Source organism: Enoplosus armatus, chromosome 6 (genome assembly GCF_043641665.1).
Source record: "Enoplosus armatus isolate fEnoArm2 chromosome 6, fEnoArm2.hap1, whole genome shotgun sequence".
Taxonomy (NCBI): domain Eukaryota; kingdom Metazoa; phylum Chordata; class Actinopteri; order Centrarchiformes; family Enoplosidae; genus Enoplosus; species Enoplosus armatus.
Window position 1 is genome coordinate 26,768,288 of NC_092185.1, and position 17,383 is coordinate 26,785,670.

General features: G+C 40.4%; 1 protein-coding gene across 1 annotated transcript in view; it reads left to right on the top strand.

Annotated features, from left to right (window-relative positions):
- Positions 1-17,383, top strand: part of LOC139286188 (NT-3 growth factor receptor-like) — a 219,478-nt gene that overhangs the window by 194,478 nt on the left and 7,617 nt on the right. Inside the window, exons 14-16 of the mRNA XM_070906923.1 lie at positions 719-849; positions 4,258-4,430; positions 11,187-11,430. Of these exons, the coding sequence (XP_070763024.1) occupies positions 719-849; positions 4,258-4,430; positions 11,187-11,430 (548 nt within the window). The remainder of the gene's footprint in view (positions 1-718; positions 850-4,257; positions 4,431-11,186; positions 11,431-17,383) is intronic.

The following is a 17,383-nucleotide window of genomic DNA, read 5'->3' on the forward strand; positions in this document are numbered from 1 at the left end:
TGTGAAAGGATCAAAACGCTCAGTCCACGGAGAAACGCACACAGCCCGTATTCAGAAATTGTGCCTTTAAACGAGTTGCAGGACTTCTGTAAGGTTGTGATGTCACAACTATACAGTCACTTTGCTCAGTCCGCTCCCAGCAGGTCATCTGCTCCAGGCACAGCACGCCCACCAAGTAGAGGGACGTTCATCCATCCGCTCAGTCTAAGTTATTGGAGCACTCTGCTCAGGACTACTCTTTGTTTTGGAGGTTGTTCAGTTTGTCTAAAACGGTTTGTTTCACACAGAGGGGGAACTGGGGGGCTGCATAAAGGGCCAGTGTTAGATAAATAACTTTTTTGAACTGTGAATCATGCAAAGCTACTCTAGTGGAGTCCCGGAATAAAAATATAGAGCTGGAAATGAGCATAACATGGGCCTTTAAAGGATCAGTTTGAGTCCATTTGAGTCCATTATAAGTAAACATGTCACATAACTCTTCCACTTTAAGCCAGAAATGGTTAAACACAGAAATATATTTTTGTAGTGTTCATTTGCGCCCAGAAACACAGAAACAATATTTGATGTTATTCTATATTTTTGTCTCTATGTATTTCAGATAACAGAGGGATGTGTTGAGGGTTAGGGTGCTCAGTTCATGGTATTTAATTTGGCAGCATTTTGGAAAAACTGACTGTAAAGGGTGTTAAGTCAGTCCCTCTGTCTCTGTCTTTCTCAGATGTTCAGCACATAAAACGGAGGGACATTATTTTGAAGAGGGAGCTCGGGGAGGGAGCCTTCGGCAAGGTCTTCCTCGCTGAATGTTACAACCTGAGCCCCACCAAGGACAAGATGCTGGTAGCTGTAAAGGTAAGGTAGGAGTGTGTGTGTGTGTGTGTGTGTGTGTGTGTGTGTGTGTGTGTGTGTATAAAAACACCAGCAGCTGCCTTTCTGAGGAGCAGAGAGAAAAGCAGTGTGTGGAAATGCATCCAGCTGATGGAACAAGTCAGCTCCAGCCGGCAGCAACAGTCAGCTGCATCTCAGAGAGAGAGATGCTGACAAGCTGTTTGATCGCTCTCACACACGTAAACACACAGCTGCTGTATGTTTTTGTCTCCACAATTAAAGACTGATTCTGTAGTGATGCCTTAATTTTTTATTTCATAAACACTGTGAAGTGAATCAGCCTTGTGATGGTTTTAAGTGTTGACTTGATGATTCGTCATTCAGTTCGGCCTTTACTTTAGCTTTTATATACAGCAAAGGAAATTCATTCAAAGAACATTCCCTACAGCACAAACTAGCTACTAAATCAACTAATATTTCCACTCACCCACTGACACAAAATCAGTTTCAGGCTAACCTGAAAGTACAAATAAAAAAAGCACTTAAACACCAGAGTCAATCACCTTGAAACTGCTCTTTAGCCTGCCCACTCTCTATTAGAGCTGGGCATTAGTGGAAATGTACAGATGCTTTTGTGAGTATTTCAGATTAAAGCCTCCTTCCCAAGGTGCTTTTGAGGAGCTTTCAATTCTACAAGCAGTCAGTCATCAAATGTCACAGGGTTAGACCTCATCTCATCTTTGTTCTATGCCGTCATTCAAAAGAAATACGGAGCACAATAAACTCCAATGTTACAGCTCGAATATTGTAACATATGGGTGTCCAAACTAGGGTCTACAGGCCACGTGAGACCCAACACCATAATTTTTTAATTTATGTACGGCTTGTGAGTTATTTGGAAATTATAATTATATTTTGCCCACTGACTATAACATTAACCAGAATTTAACCAGCATGATGTGGCTGCCATTGAGAAGGACAGTACGTTGTTCTCAAATCATTTCTCTGTTGATGTAGAAGGAATACTAGAGGATGTGCAGTCGGCAGCAGTAGCTCAGTTCTACATGCGTTTGGAAAAGTCCAGTAAAAGTTGAATGAACCTGTCTAATATATAACAACAAACAAATGCAGTGCTGTGATGCTAGCAGGGGGTGTTAAGAGTTGGTATGTGTGTATCAACAGAATCGTTGATGAGAATAATCCTTTTATCCCAGCCGACATTTTGGCTTGTCACAGTAGGAAATGCACCGGACCAGGACCCTGAAACTGAAGCTGCTAAATGAAATTCAGATATCCTTATGTGTTAACATATCTGTATCTATATAAGACTGGTTGACAGGTTGTAACGGCCATACACCTGTGAGAATATGATTGGATGTTACCAGTCAGCTGGTAGCCACAGCCAAATAGCTGATGAAAAAACTAGTGATGGTGAAGCATGCATAAAAAGCTGATGCCAAAAAGCTTACCTAAGAATTGTGACTACGCCATGAGACTGTAAAGGCAGGAGTTAGTAAGGAGATAAATATAAAGTGTATGCATATCGTACTATATCAACAGAAGACCTCTAACAAGGGCTGAGATGAAGGAAAACAAGAGCTCTGAGAGGCAAAGAGAAGATAGGTGAGGGAGATAACAGGAAGGTAACCATGGCAGCAGTACTGCTATTTAAGCTATTAACAGTAATCGGAGCGTTTCAACCCATTATTGTCATTCACAGAAGAAGAATACGTTGTCCGCTGTCCTCATATTAGATTGTTCGTCCTTGTCTGTGTCATGAATGGATGTTGTTTTTCTGCATTGCATTTGTCTCACTCTGCTCTGACCCCCTGAGAACCTTTTTTTGTGTTTTGAAAGAAAGCAGAGCATACTGTAGTGGTAAGGAGAAGAAATGAGAAGGATAATGAAGGAGAAAAAAACAAATAGATAAGAACACAAGTGGAGGGAGAGGGGGAAATGAAGGAAAACAGCAGCAGCAAACATGTTTGTGGATCTATACGCAAATACTATTTCATAGAGCTGCAATTTTCCCTCTACTGGTGTCAGTCCTGTACTGTCTATCAATTTAATACTTAAAACCTATATTCTAATATTCTAAACCTATATACTTATATTCTGCATACTGCCATTAAAGTGCAGGTTTTTCCAATTTAAACACTCAACTTAAACTTATAAAACATGTAAAGTATCACTTAGGCATGCTAGTTTATTTTTGTCCTTGGGAACAGTATGTGTGACTCAACTTAAGGGTCACCTTACTAGCTTATTTGGGTGTCTTTGGTCCTGAAGGTGTTGAATGGTTTGTGGTAAGTGCTGACTCCTTGTGGCTGGAACACCAGAAACAGGCAACATCAGCTGTCTGTGAACACCAGGCTTAAACCCCTCAGAGGATGTATTGGAAACCGCCTACTACATACTACCAACATATGCAGTATGCAGTACATACAGCTTACTGCTTTTCATATCAGTATGCAGTATGAAACTGTCAAATCGATTTATTTTGCAGTATGCCTGGCCAGGCTTAGCCGGTTTCCATTTTGGAAAGCAGAAGTAATAATCATGCAAGTATTTTGCCCCCCTGCCTTATGAAAGTCAGAACAAACTTTTAAATGAGGCCTTGTAGATCTAATATGAGTGAAGATCCAGTAAGTGGGTTGCATATTTCTTGCCTCAAATTTGTTCAGAAACAGATTTTGGTGGACTGCTGAGGTGAAATAAGTTAACGTTTACGTAACGTTGATGGCAATCCACCGCCAGCGCTTTGCATTGTGGGACACAGTATGGTCCGATGCATACTGGAGATTTTTTTCTGAATCAGCACAACATCCGGGTGTTTTTGCCATACGGCATATTTTGCTTTTGTTTGCATACTGCATACTACATGCTACATTTTGGCCAAATCAGTACATACTGCTAGTATAGTAGGCGGTTTGATCTGCAGTTTGGTCCAGATTTGAGGAGCCCTGAAGTAAAGCCGTGATCTACTTTATGTCAAAGAGTTTCAAGTGTTACATACGTTGATCTGTTGTGTTTAGTTTTGTAAGTGACATCTGTTCCAATTGATAAAAGGTTACCAAAGCATATATGAGCATAGAAACATCAAAACATTTTTTGTGCCATAATATATCATTATCAACAGTTAATGGCTGTTCTTCAGGCTGTTTTTTCTTCTCTTCACTCTCTGTCTTTTTTCTTTGGCCCACTCTAAATTTCAGCTATTACTGCTACAAAAATGAACCTGAATCTTCTTTTTCCTGCAGATGTTGTTTGCTAAAGCAAACTACAGTGGTGCTCCAAGTGAGAGAACTGGAATGTAACAATAGGGCAGATAAAGGAGAGAGTGATGTTTCCATGGCTACCATAGTGTAACCCTTGATCTGGTCCTGATTTGTTCATGTAATCCACTACAACATGCTCTCTCTCTCTCTCCAGACGCTGAAGGACCCCACTCTTGCAGCCAGGAAGGATTTTCAGCGCGAGGCTGAGTTGCTGACCAACCTCCAGCACGAGCACATAGTGAAGTTCTACGGTGTGTGTGTGGACGGAGACCCGCTCATCATGGTCTTTGAGTACATGAAGCACGGAGATCTCAATAAGTTTCTCAGGTGAGTTCAGAAGACAAAAAACAAGGTGTTGGAGGAGGTGCGGTGTCAGGCTTTGGACTTTGGGAGTAGTATGGGATGATATATGGTATTTGTCAAGATATTACATACCTTCACATGCCAATTTTCACATGTATTTTATGAGTATTTACTTTACAATACTTCATGATATTATAAGGAAAAAGCTTTAAAGGACCGTACCAGTTGTCCTGACAACCAATTCATGCAAGTCGCACACGTACCTTTTCATTCAACTTACCCAGGCTGAAGTGAAGTCACATGCTGAAGTGAAGGTCTGACGACAGCTTCATTAAGCTGCTACAGTCAAACTCAGATGTGAGCTCTCGCCGGGTGATCAGGGCCGGAAGACCTGCATAAGACGCAAAGATGTAACTCTACAAAAGTAGTAATGCTTACACAAGAAAATGTCAGACAGAGAATATCATGAAGAGGAGCTCAGACAAGAAGACGATTGCACTCTCTATAGAACAACTGTTGTATCAGTCTGAGCCAGGGATACAGAGGTGTCCAGATACAGATTGCATGTTAATAGCAGCTCAGGTAACAACTGCCATTCCTCTGTGCCATCGCCCCATTGGATTTATCACAACACTGTTCAAATCTTGTAAACATAGTGGCACATGGCTGTTGCTGGTGTAAAACATGGAATGCCTTTGTAAATACACATTACATTACACCCAGACCCAGTGTAGAACATTATGTTACCATATGAGTTATCAGCCACAGACTACATAATTAGGCTGTTACACAATGTGAAATTCAGCATTTCATTTGTTTTGCAGTGACACAAATTGCCTTGAACACTTTTATTTTATTTTATTGTTTGGAACGAGCAGTTTTCACTGGATGGCGATGTGTGTTTACAAAGTTTCCATGTGCTTGCCAAGAATTCATTTACAATATCCTTAAAATAAAGTCACAGAGTCAGAGAAACATCCAGAATCTTCCCTCTTAGCTCATAGCTTATTGACCAAATAATATTCTATTCTGTAAGTCATTTGTAGATGTTGGGACTTTGCCAGAACAATGGGTTTATGTCTACTTGCCAGTGTGAGGAAGCCACACGGCCACTGCTGAACCTCTGGAAGCTGCCTGTATACTGCTGCCTGCATTTTCTGCTTATGAACAATGCAAAGGCTGTATGGGTGTCCTGGGTGTTCCAAGTAAAAACATTTTCTGAAGCAGAAGAGAAATTGAGAGAATTGGTCAAGTGATCCGACAAACGCGAGCAGTCAGACAATCAGACAGGTTGGAAACAAACCTCCAGCTTAGTCAAACTTATTTGGAAGAGCAAGCAGTAAAATTATGACCTACGCCGTCTGTTGTAAACATCCAGTGACCTACTGTACTCACTGTGGTTGTGCCCACTGTTCAATGAGGGATTATTAGTGACACTTTCAGTTTTACCTCCAAATAAAGTGGTTTAGATAATCTGAATAAACTGTTTGTTTCCAATTGAAAAAACTATGAAAAATTACCCAATTTTGAATAATCTGGAATTATCCTGTAAATCAAAATATCCATTGGAAATAAAAGACCTGCATGCCGCATTTTTACTAAAAGTACATAAGTATTAACAGCAAAATGTATGTAAGTATTAAAAGTAAAAATACAAATTCTGCTGGTAGAATGTTATGGTGGAAAAAAGTATTCCGATATTTTACTCATTGTCAATGTAGTCAATGTAGCAAAACCTCAAGTCAAATATAGCCATTTGAGTCATTTTAAGTAAAAATTCTGCATTTAAATGTCTACATTTTCAGTACAAATACAAAAGTATTAGCTACAAAATCCTTGTAAAAAGTAGAATATGTTCCTTTGAAAGTACAATGTGGCTTCAAATGGAAATACTCAAGTAAAGTACATTTTAATTTAAACAAAGTGCTTGAACATATGCACTTTTAACCCTAACCCTAACCCTTTCCACCACTGTCTAAATACTTAGATATTTTGAATCCTAATGCTATGAATGTTAGTGTGTGGGAGTGTGTTCCTTAGTGTGTCCTACTCATCTGTCACCTGTCTTGACTTTTTGACTTGACTTCCATTGACTTTCGCTGACTTTACTGAGACCTACATTGGTCCTGACCAGTGATCAAAACACTGCAAAAACTTTCCCTCATTAGTCCATGAAGCAGACAGTCTGTAGAGGTTGACCTGAGCTGCCAGGCCTCTATGTGGCACAGAGAGCAGTGTGTTAGCTTGTAGACACTGAGTGATGGATGGGCTTGTCTCAGTGAACTACTGCAGGTGGATGCCTTAATTTTAACCTTGTCACCAGACTACGACCACCTACTTGTTAAGCACCGTTCCGTCTTCCTTTACGTCCTCACTTTCATTCTGTAAAGGTGAAACTCCTGCAGAATCCGGCCAGGCTGTTTATGAAAAATGCTTTTAGTGAGCTGCCTGTCAGAAAGTTATATATATAAATGGACTCTTCTCCAGTGTCAAATATTGTCACCATAGTCAATATGCCTTACTGTGAGAGACTTGTTAGAGCCGCATCATGTGCCATACAAGTGTGTTTCACAGTGATTGATGAATGAGCCTGTCTAATAGAGTGACAGATGGACACTAGGAACTGTTCCACACAGAACATTATGTAAAATGTAGTCAGCCTCAAGTAAAAATAGTACCTGTGCTGGGTCTTACAATGTAGAGCTGCTTTAGCTGTTACATGGTGATTGATGGACAAAGAAAATAGACAGATGCAGATGTACCTTCTTGGGGTAAATCAGTGTGTGTTCAGAGAACTATAGGCACCATTGGGTTAAAAGTCACTCCCACCAACAGTTTGATTTATGACAAAGTTTCCTAAAGCTAATGGATGTCAAATTTCCTTTAGATCTGTTGTGGATATTCAGAGATATGAATTTAACACCCTGACCCTTTTTCTGGAACCACTGTTAGATCAAAGGTATGCATAAGAAATATCACAATCTAATGAGTAGATTGGCATTCCATTTATTGAGCACATTCATGCTCACCAGAGGATGAACTATTGGACTCTCTGGACACAACTTTCGTCTAGCACCCCCCTCAAGCTGACAATGGCGACTTTGTACAAAAGTTATATGGCTAGATTCTATGGATGTACTTAAAGAATACACGAGGAATTCCAACATGGCAGTGCATTTAATCCAGTGGAAACTGCTCACACAGGACATATGCTGAAAATGTCCCATTATTGGTGCTGCTCAAAAAATTGGGGAGGGCAGTAGGAAAACCAACACAGTGTGACAAACTGGCGGTAAAGCGATAGATGGATTCAAAATTCCACACAGTAGCATATTAGAATTCAAATTATGACGAGCAAATAGCAAACTACTTTTAAATACATCACTAAAGAAATTATGCTACTTTCTACTCTTGAATGGGAGCACCGGTACTGTACAATTTCCCCCCGGGGATCAATAAAGTATTTCTGATTCTGATTCTGATTCTGATTACATTTTGAAAACGTGTGTAATTTAACTTTATCTCGCAAAACTATCCCAAAATCTTAATTAACGAATAATTAACTTAATAAATCACAATAAAAGGAACTAGAAAGTATTGTATGCCATATACTCTTGTAACTCATATACTCTCACCCATACTGGTGTTATACCAAACTATCAGACCCATTGGATTCTGTGTCTATATCACATATTTTCTGCCAGAAAGCCTAACCAAGTAGTTTTGGTGCCTGTACCTAACCAAGGAGTTTAAAGGCTTTCTGCCAGAAAGCCATAAAAGAGGTGGCAGTATAGCTTAACTTCCCATTTGTGTCACACAATATGGTACAACACCTGGATCCAGCCCTGTGTAAGCAGAGTGCAGCAGCACATCAGGCCGCTGCATGCCACCATGGTCCCGCTGTGGGTCCACCTCCTCTGCTACACACATAAATGGCATTAAAATATCTTGGAACGGCCCTAAGCTTTTACTATATACTGTATAATTGTTCTCATGGTCGGAATTGTGACAGTTCAAATGAGTAATTTTTGAAGTTGTGCGACACTGAGAAAATGTTCTGCCTTTTAGTGCCCTTTGAGATCTGTGCAGGCACCTAACCAATCCAATATCACTGATGCCCGGTAGATGGGTACCACTGATGCTCTGGACGGTTTTAATCACCAGCTGCAGAGCCCTCCTGTCATGGGCCGTGCACATGCCAGTTTGTAATGTTTACAGTCAGGATGCTTTCTATTTCTTCTCCGTAAAAGTTAACCAGAACATGGCACAGTAATTTTGTGGGATGTCCATGACTGGTTCTCTAAGATGCTGATTTGGAACCTAAAACTGTTCACTTGCTCCACCTCAGCTCCACTGATGTAGACAGGGGTGTGTGTCTTTGCCTTCTTTTTTTTCATGACTTTAATTGCAATCTAATATATGATGGATTACTAGTGTCCCGCTAGTTAATGTATGGTCTGAGACAATGCTTGACGAGTGATTCCCAAATCTAAAAAATACATGAATGAACATACAACCACTTCACAAAGAAATGAGCTGTGAATTTGGGAGCCATTACATGAGACTTTTTTTACCTGAGGTCCTTACCTTACTTATCTCTTGACAAGAAGGTCCTAAGCTGAGTCAGACTCTGCAGCCCTACCTGCTCGCTCACTGCGAGTTGCTCCGGATGAGAGCACAAGCTAAATGCCTAAATTGTAAATTGCGGTTGGTAAGCTAATGAGCTGCATTATGTCTGCTGTGATTAGATGTTATTTGCTCCCAGGATGCTTTGCCCTGCAGAATAGAACATTGGTACTTAGTCCGCCGCCAGGAAGTGAAGTCTGCCAGCGCTTATGTATGACTCTGAGTGTGTATGTGTGTGCGCATGTTTGTATGGGACAGTGTTTCAGTGAGTCTCTCTGTGCCTCGGATGCTAATTCCAGCTCAGTAATTGTGTTTCCATTAAAGTGCTGGCATCAATTCTTCCAGGACATACTGCTAATTTAGCCAGCACCCATTGCCCTCGAAACCACCATGCTCACACACCCACTCACACACACGCACATTAACAGACACACACCGGGCTGCCACTTCACTGGCATCACTTCCTCCATTAGAGACTTAAAAGTCAGTGAAGCTGAAAAAAGAGACACACACACGCACACACACACACACACACACACACACACACACACACACACACACACACACAGGTTGACTACTGGGTTCACTTTGTGTTTAACTACACAGGTCATCACAGCTCAACTCACACTATTTCCTCCTCTCTTTCTTTCTCTCTGTCTCTCGATCCTATCACTTCCTCCAAAACCACACTGACACACTATTTGAACATAATGGTCACCATTCTGCTACATAATTGACGCTGAGTCACAGCTGAATTGTGCTGAGGGTTACTTTTTTTGATAAATCATCATATAGTGGATATTGTGTGAATGTATGCTGACCCAGTGGACCAGTGACAATTTGTCGTGCAACAAAATTGAGAAGTATATCTGCAGTTGATATATCAACAACCTGAAGCACTTCAACATACTGAATATCCTGAAGGTAGTCTGGCTATCCTATAACAAAGGGCACACTGTTGATGGACCCCATTGCCCTTCAGCCCAATGTGTGTAAGCACATTGACCAAGCCATTAGGCCAAGATATGTGCTGAGCAGGACTTTTTAGTGGAAAACATAACAGCAAATGTACCAAAAACATTTAATCAGGAAGCCTTTATGAAATTAACATCAATAACAAATTAGGGGGAAAAAACACAAAAGCAACACAATATTTTACCGTGGAGAGATTCATTGTGCCACGTGTTCCTTTGGAAAATATTCTAATCTAAAAGGTTCACTTGTGAGCTGTTTTTGTAACTTTAACAAACATTAAATGAAGTACTGTGTGGTGTGGCCAAGCCAGGAACATTAAATGACACCTCCTTTACCAACGACTAACCCATCTTCAGGTATTAATTCATCCTTCAGTTATGAGTACCGCTTTTGTTTCTTTTTATGTGAGGCAACCTAGAGGAAACAATTTTCCAGCCCTTATTTATGTCAACAGATTGAAACACCTTTTTTTTTGTCAAAAACTTGCCACCAGTTTTTACCTTGATTTCCCACTTTGAAGTCAACTTTTGCTTTAAATTCAGCGCACAATAAAATTCAACCTACAGAGACTTGACTTGAGATGGGCAATCAATCACAGTCAACATAAAGCCACCTGTATATTTTAACCCAGTTATGCATCATGGGGCTCCTGTGCAAGCGCAGTTACAAGCAGGGACCATTTTCTAAACTCTTCGTGACGCATTCAAGGACTGATCGGTCAGCTGATATGGATCCACAAATATGGATTATGAAAAGATTGTGTGTTTTTTGCATTAGAGAAATCCCTGTGCAGCCACCTCTCAATTCACATATGGTTTGAATTAATCAAGCAAGTTTAGTTGTGCAAATGCATAAGTGCATAAGTGCATTAGCACATGAAAATAAAAATAAAGTTTTTACATGTTTCAAGGGTCTACAAGTAGATTTTCACATTGTACTGAAATGAACTGAAATCAATGGCTGCCTAAAGGAAGGAAATCCATCATAAAACTGGCTTTTGAAAATGGTCAGCAGTCATGTGCAATATACACAATTTGGAGTTAATGGGCTACAACATGCACAACCAGCTATATTGCCCTTTAACTCAGCTACATTACACTGACTGATGTCAGGGCTGTCTCAGATGAGATATCTTTTGATTTCCTGAGCTTCTAACCAACTCTGTAACTTCCTCCTCAGAGCCCACGGGCCAGATGCCATGATCCTGGTGGATGGACAGCCTTTGCAGACCAATGGGGAGTTGGGTTTGTCCCAGATGCTTCACATAGCCAGTCAGATCGCAGCTGGGATGATCTACTTGGCATCTCAACACTTTGTGCACCGTGATCTGGCAACCAGGAACTGCCTGGTGGGGAATGGCCTTCTGGTGAAAATAGGAGACTTTGGCATGTCCAGAGACATTTACAGCACAGATTATTACAGGGTAAGAACATGTCTGCATGTCTCCATTTATTTACTAAAATTAAAAATGAATTTTCATTACACAGTATGCATGTCTCATATACACAAGATCTAGATGTATTGACATTTGTTCAATTTTCAGTTTTCATGGAACACAACGTGTCATTCAAAGAAAATTCAATTTTTTTAGGATCACCAAATCTGGATTACCAGTGGTCTGAATGGTAACAACAGGTAACAGCCAGCAGGCGACCACTTCAAGTGTTTTAAATTGAAGAGACTGACTACAGTACCAACATGCTCTTCCATTTTTAATACCTTTTTAAATTGTCAGACATTTCAGCTGACCCACAAAAAGTAAATTAGAACAAACATACGAATTCACCACAAATACAAATTTTTAACACAACTTGACGAATCTGACAGACAGACAGACAGAAAGAGACAGAGAGATTATTAAAAACTACGATTGTTTCATTGTAATTGATTCATTGTAAATAATTTACAGTGGTAAATCATAATTAAAAGTAATACATTTTTACTTTATCACAGTAATAGTTAAACAAATCAAGTGCAAAATGTAGATCAATGTATTTAAACTACATGATTCTAGTGTATTTTTGATCAATTTTGAAGTTTTTATGACATTTTGCTCCTGAAATCCACCCTGAATCCACCCCTCAGCTGGGATCCGAATAATCCTGTTTTTTTGGATCAAAGTGATCCCAATCCTACTGAAAAGTTTTGAACAACGCAAACAGAGAGTTTTATACAGATTAAAAACAGGATTGGATTACGTGATCCGATCCAATTTTCAGAATCCAGATTTCCTTTCGAACAACCCATTTTCAAGATTTGATCTGATCCGATAGCCGTAATCGGTTTGCTTTTGAACAACTGGGCCCAGATGATTGGAGATGAGCAAGGTGAACTGAGCAGAGTGGCAGAACAAGGCAGGCAGTGTGAACAGATCCATGAGTAGGTGAATGGTCTGGTGTGGCACACCAGAGTGTTGAACCTGAGCACAATGAAACACAGGATTAGGCAGATTTCTGTTTTGTAAGGCAGAAGTATAATCATGCAGGTATTCTGCCCCCCTGCCTTATGAAAGTCGAACCAAATTTTAAATGAGGCCTTGTAGATCTAATATGAATGAAGATTCAGTAATTGGGTTGCTTATTTCTCACCTCAAATTTGTTCATAAACAGATTTTGGTGGACTGCAAAGGTGAAATAAGTGAAAGTTTACGAAACGTTAATGGCAATCCACTACCAGCGCTTTGCATTGTGGGACACAGTATGCAAGGTAGACTGGTCCGATGCATACTGGAAGATTTTTTTCCGAATCAGTACGACACACAACGGTGTTTTTGACATACTGCATATTTTGCTTTTGTTTGCATACTGCATACTACATTTTCGTCAAATCAGTACGTACTGCTAGTGTAGTGGGCGGTTTCAAATACAGCCAAAGAGAAAACAAACAGGGGACTCTGGCACAGCCGGGACCATGACAGTACGCTCCCAAAACAATACACCCTTTTGATTTTACTGACCCTGGGACAAATCTTCAGGCCAAACCCCACTACTGATAAAGCTGTTAAAGTGTTAAGAAATTACCTTTTCATTCCATCCAGCACTTTAGTATTGTGGGTGGTAATAAACACTGCAGCCTCTAAGGGCTGCTAGCGGGACTTAAGAGCTTTTCCAAACCAATACCTACTAGCCATATGTGTCACGCCATATAAAGTCACACTCTCGGGGGAAGGTACGAATCAACAGGTAAACTGCAGGACGTGGTTACCACTGATGAACAGGAACTCATGTACTTTAACTGTAAATGTGCAACATCCCTGAAACAATCTTCATGTGCTTCAATATAGAGAGTATGTTCTTTCTTTTAATTGGATTTACGTATGCATCTGTAAGCATAAGCTAATCCGCCAGCTGGGTTATGTCTCTGGCGACGTCACCATTACTGCCATGCCTGACTGAAAGTTGTTCAGTCTCAAAACACTACAGTTGGTTATGACAAAAGTAACATTAATGTATGGCTTTTGACCTCCACAGTCTGGGTGTGAAAGTGCTGCGTAGTAATTAAACACAGCCAGCTGCTAGGTTCTGGTTATACATCAAAAAAAGTGGACAGACAGAGGATGGATAACTTCAACTGCATTCAACTAGTGTACAATAGCTGCAGGAGAGGAGACTGCTACCTTGATTGACCGTCACATTATGATTCACTGTATGGTTTCTCTAAGTTATTTAGCCTGCAGCTGTTTTTATTTAAGGATTTGTAATATCTTAATGAGCCCTGGACCCCCGACGAGGTGTTGAATTTCTCATATGGGTCCCAGATGGACAAAATGAAGAAGCTCGGCTGTATGTTTCCTGCCTATGTAGAAGAGGTTTGTCTGTTAGATGGTGGTGAACAGCGGCGCAGAGGGATTTTCAGGAGACTCTCTCAGCACAGTAATTGGCATGGTGGGAAATCATTTGTATTTGGCAGTAAATGTCAATGACTCCACTGAGTCCCATCCTCCTAAGTAGCTTCTGCGGACTGTTTTCTTTTTAATGGCTGTTCCAACGTCTCAGCAGGGCCACTGGTACTGCAACAGAAAAGGCTGACTGGTATTTAGAAAAATTTTAACCCTCATCAGCAGTGAACTGGTTCCGTGGTTCACTTCAGACTTATACACTATATACATTATTTCTCCCTTGTTTATATTGCTCATGTGCACTCACCCCTACCTTAATGCAGCACGATGTTGAGTTGTTTAGATTGAAATTGTTGTATATTTACTGTGTCAGTGTCAGCTTGGAGTCTGAAAGATAAAATGTACACAAAGTAAAGTTGGCAGGGGAAGAAAGACGAACACACACACATACACACACAGAATGCATCCAGCCAGACTTGGCGGATTAAATATTTACTTATCTTACCTATCATCACCTCAGTGTCATAGGAACTGCACGGATAGCAAAGAAAGAGCATTATGTACATCTCCAAAACACAATATGACCACAATGTGGGCCTGAGCAGAGACTCTGTTAAAGTAAAAGGGCTAGTGTAAAACCTAGGATTGTTAGGTATGTGAGGTTAGTGTATATGCAAATGTTCTCTATTAGTGATTTATGTGAAAGGCAGTATTTGAGTGCAGGGGGTAGTGTGAGGATCATACAGTATTGTTTCAAAAATATAACCATTTTCTGAACTTCTAACACTGCTATGGTGCTAGCTTTAGGCCCAAAACAATGACTTGGATAGGTTTAGGGAAAGATCATGGTTTTGGTTACATTAAGTGCTTATTTAAAGCTGCAATAAGAGATTTTTTTTTTGCTACTTGTGTGCAGCGGAAAAAAGGCCTCCGTAAGGCCAAGGGGAGCTGCAGATTAAGCTGGTGGTTCAGCACTAACAGAGATACATTGTTATTATAAAAATATACATTATAACTGCTTTAAAGTTAAGGAAACATCTTGGTTTGGGTTAAGATAACTACTTTGTTAGGGTTGAGGGACCTCCGTTGCCATGGTTACACTTAACACTTGGTTGAGGTTATGAAATGGCCATGGTCATGATGAAAAGAAAACAATGACTGTCACTTGGAAGCAGGAAATAAACAGTGGTCTCCCGTGTCAAGTCGTTATTTTGACCCATCTATTGTTGACTTGAATGTAGGTTACATTACTTATTTTCCTGTTTTTTATGTTTTTTTTTTACATAGTTAATCTCTTGGCAGGTGTGCCAAAAGCTTCTTTTCCAGACATTGCACAGGCACACATATCCTCCCAGCTGTAGTTCGTCTGAGAGGACAGACTGACTGGCTAATTAACATGCATCACTCAGACAAGCAAACCGACAGAGGATATCACCACAGTGATTCTCCTCCCTTTCGCCTGCAGTCAAACAGAACTCTGTCTGCAGCTCAGACTGAGCAGATTGCACTTCAACTGTATGTCTTAAAATTATCCAAGTCATCCAGGACTTCAGGGTCAGACAGGGTGCCCACCTCTGTCTTGCGTGCTCGTAGCTGTTCCCCATCAGGGTTCTCAGACTTTATCATGTAAGAAAACTAAAGCTGTGTGCATCTACAACCCTCAAGACTTAAAAGTTTGCAAACTCTATGTCTCTAGCACTAGTATTGAACATTTAACTGAATTTTGATATTTTCCAAGTCTCTGCTGACTACGTCAAGAGGCAGCTGTCAAAATTTGTTGAGCGCCTAATAATTTAAAGGGGTATTCTAGTGATTTAATACCACACTGCACTTTTAACTTGGCAAGTTGGACTCGAGAGTCTAAACCCCAGAGGATGGGATGACACAGCACGATCCATTTGCATTTGGGACAACAGAGTTCTTGCTGACGTCACCAGCTCAACTGGGCTCAGATACACAAATTTACAAGTAGAAATTATTTAGATGGCTCAACAACAACAATCTATTTGGTTGGTTGTTTGGTGACATGATATCCGGATGAAAGTCATAACAGTTGTGAGTCCATTTCAAATTCTGCTGGTTGCTGTAAAATGCATGCTGCTGGGATACTCGTCCACCCCAACTTTGGACAAGTCAGCTCCTGAAAACATCCTTGATAAAATGGCTGGAGCTAGAAACCCTCTGGTCACTTGGACCGTACTTGGCCACATATGGACTTTGAATTGGGACAGTATTTGGGCTGTGATTGCTGACTTTTACAGACAAGAACACAGATTGAGAAATGCCTTTGGTCAAATAATGGTGTCTCCCATTAGACCCTCCCTGCCTGGGAAATGTTTTCTTTTAAAAATGTGTAGTTGTTGAGATAACCCTGAAGACATCACCATGACAACATCAGGGTTATTTTTCTGACTTGACAGAGCTTCTCCAGAGCCTCAGAGACATTATACGACTGATTTCACTGGCTGAGTAGTTCTTCCCATGACTACTCAACAGGCATTTTTGTGTATAACTGGCTGAAATCTTCTTCAAGCCTCTGTCTGGGAATATAAAGTTGACTTGAATCAGAAGAACCACAACAGTTTTCTCACAATTGCATAGCAGAAACCGGGACCATGTGTTGATACATTCACCAAGCATCTGCTGAGCTGTTCTTGTCCCACAGCTAAGCCCTAACTGCTGCATTATGGAAGGTGGTCTTGATTAGCCTCAGGCCAGCTCTTAGCCCAAGGCAAATGGTAACCCTGGGCTTCAAATGTGAAGCCTGAGAATAATTGTAAAACATGCAGAGCTTTTGAAATCTATAAAAGAGTGCTGTCTCGGAATCATCTTCTAGGAAGACAGGTAGAGTTCTGGCATTAAAAGCGGCTCACAAATAGCTAATATTCTCTGGGAACGTTTCCTTTAGGCTACAGAAAGCTGTATTTACACTAACATGCTTCCTGACCGATCAGACTGTAACTACATTAAACCAAAACAAATCAAGAGTAAATGTGCTCATCATAGGTCAAATATCTAATTATCCAAAGTAAGGTGGTCAGAGTCACATTAAAATGTACATGTCTTTGGGTTGCATATTATGACTGTGGAAATGGAAATTAGCTGATGTGCATAGATCCAAGCAGCTAGTCATTAACACAGAACACAGAGTAAGATGAACTGTTAAAGTCCAAAAGCCATACATGATGCAATACAAGGGTAGGTTTAAGGTTGTTCAAATAATCTAAAATGATCTTACTCCCCCTCTGTCTGACAGCGTCATGCAATCTGTACCAGCTCTTCATTGAAGCTACAGCATATGATGTTCACACTGAGTGAAACCCAGGACTGTTTATGGCTGCACCGTCCCATCAAATGGAACTTTTCTTGGATATGTCTTGTGCATCAGTTTATACACATTCCCAAAATGCTTGACATATTTGGTATCTTTGGACAAGTTGGGAGCCACATTAGAATTTGAATCTTATTTCTGTAGACAGTGATTCACAGCAGATATAATGGATTTTCAATAGTGTAAAGTACAGAAACATTCACAGAA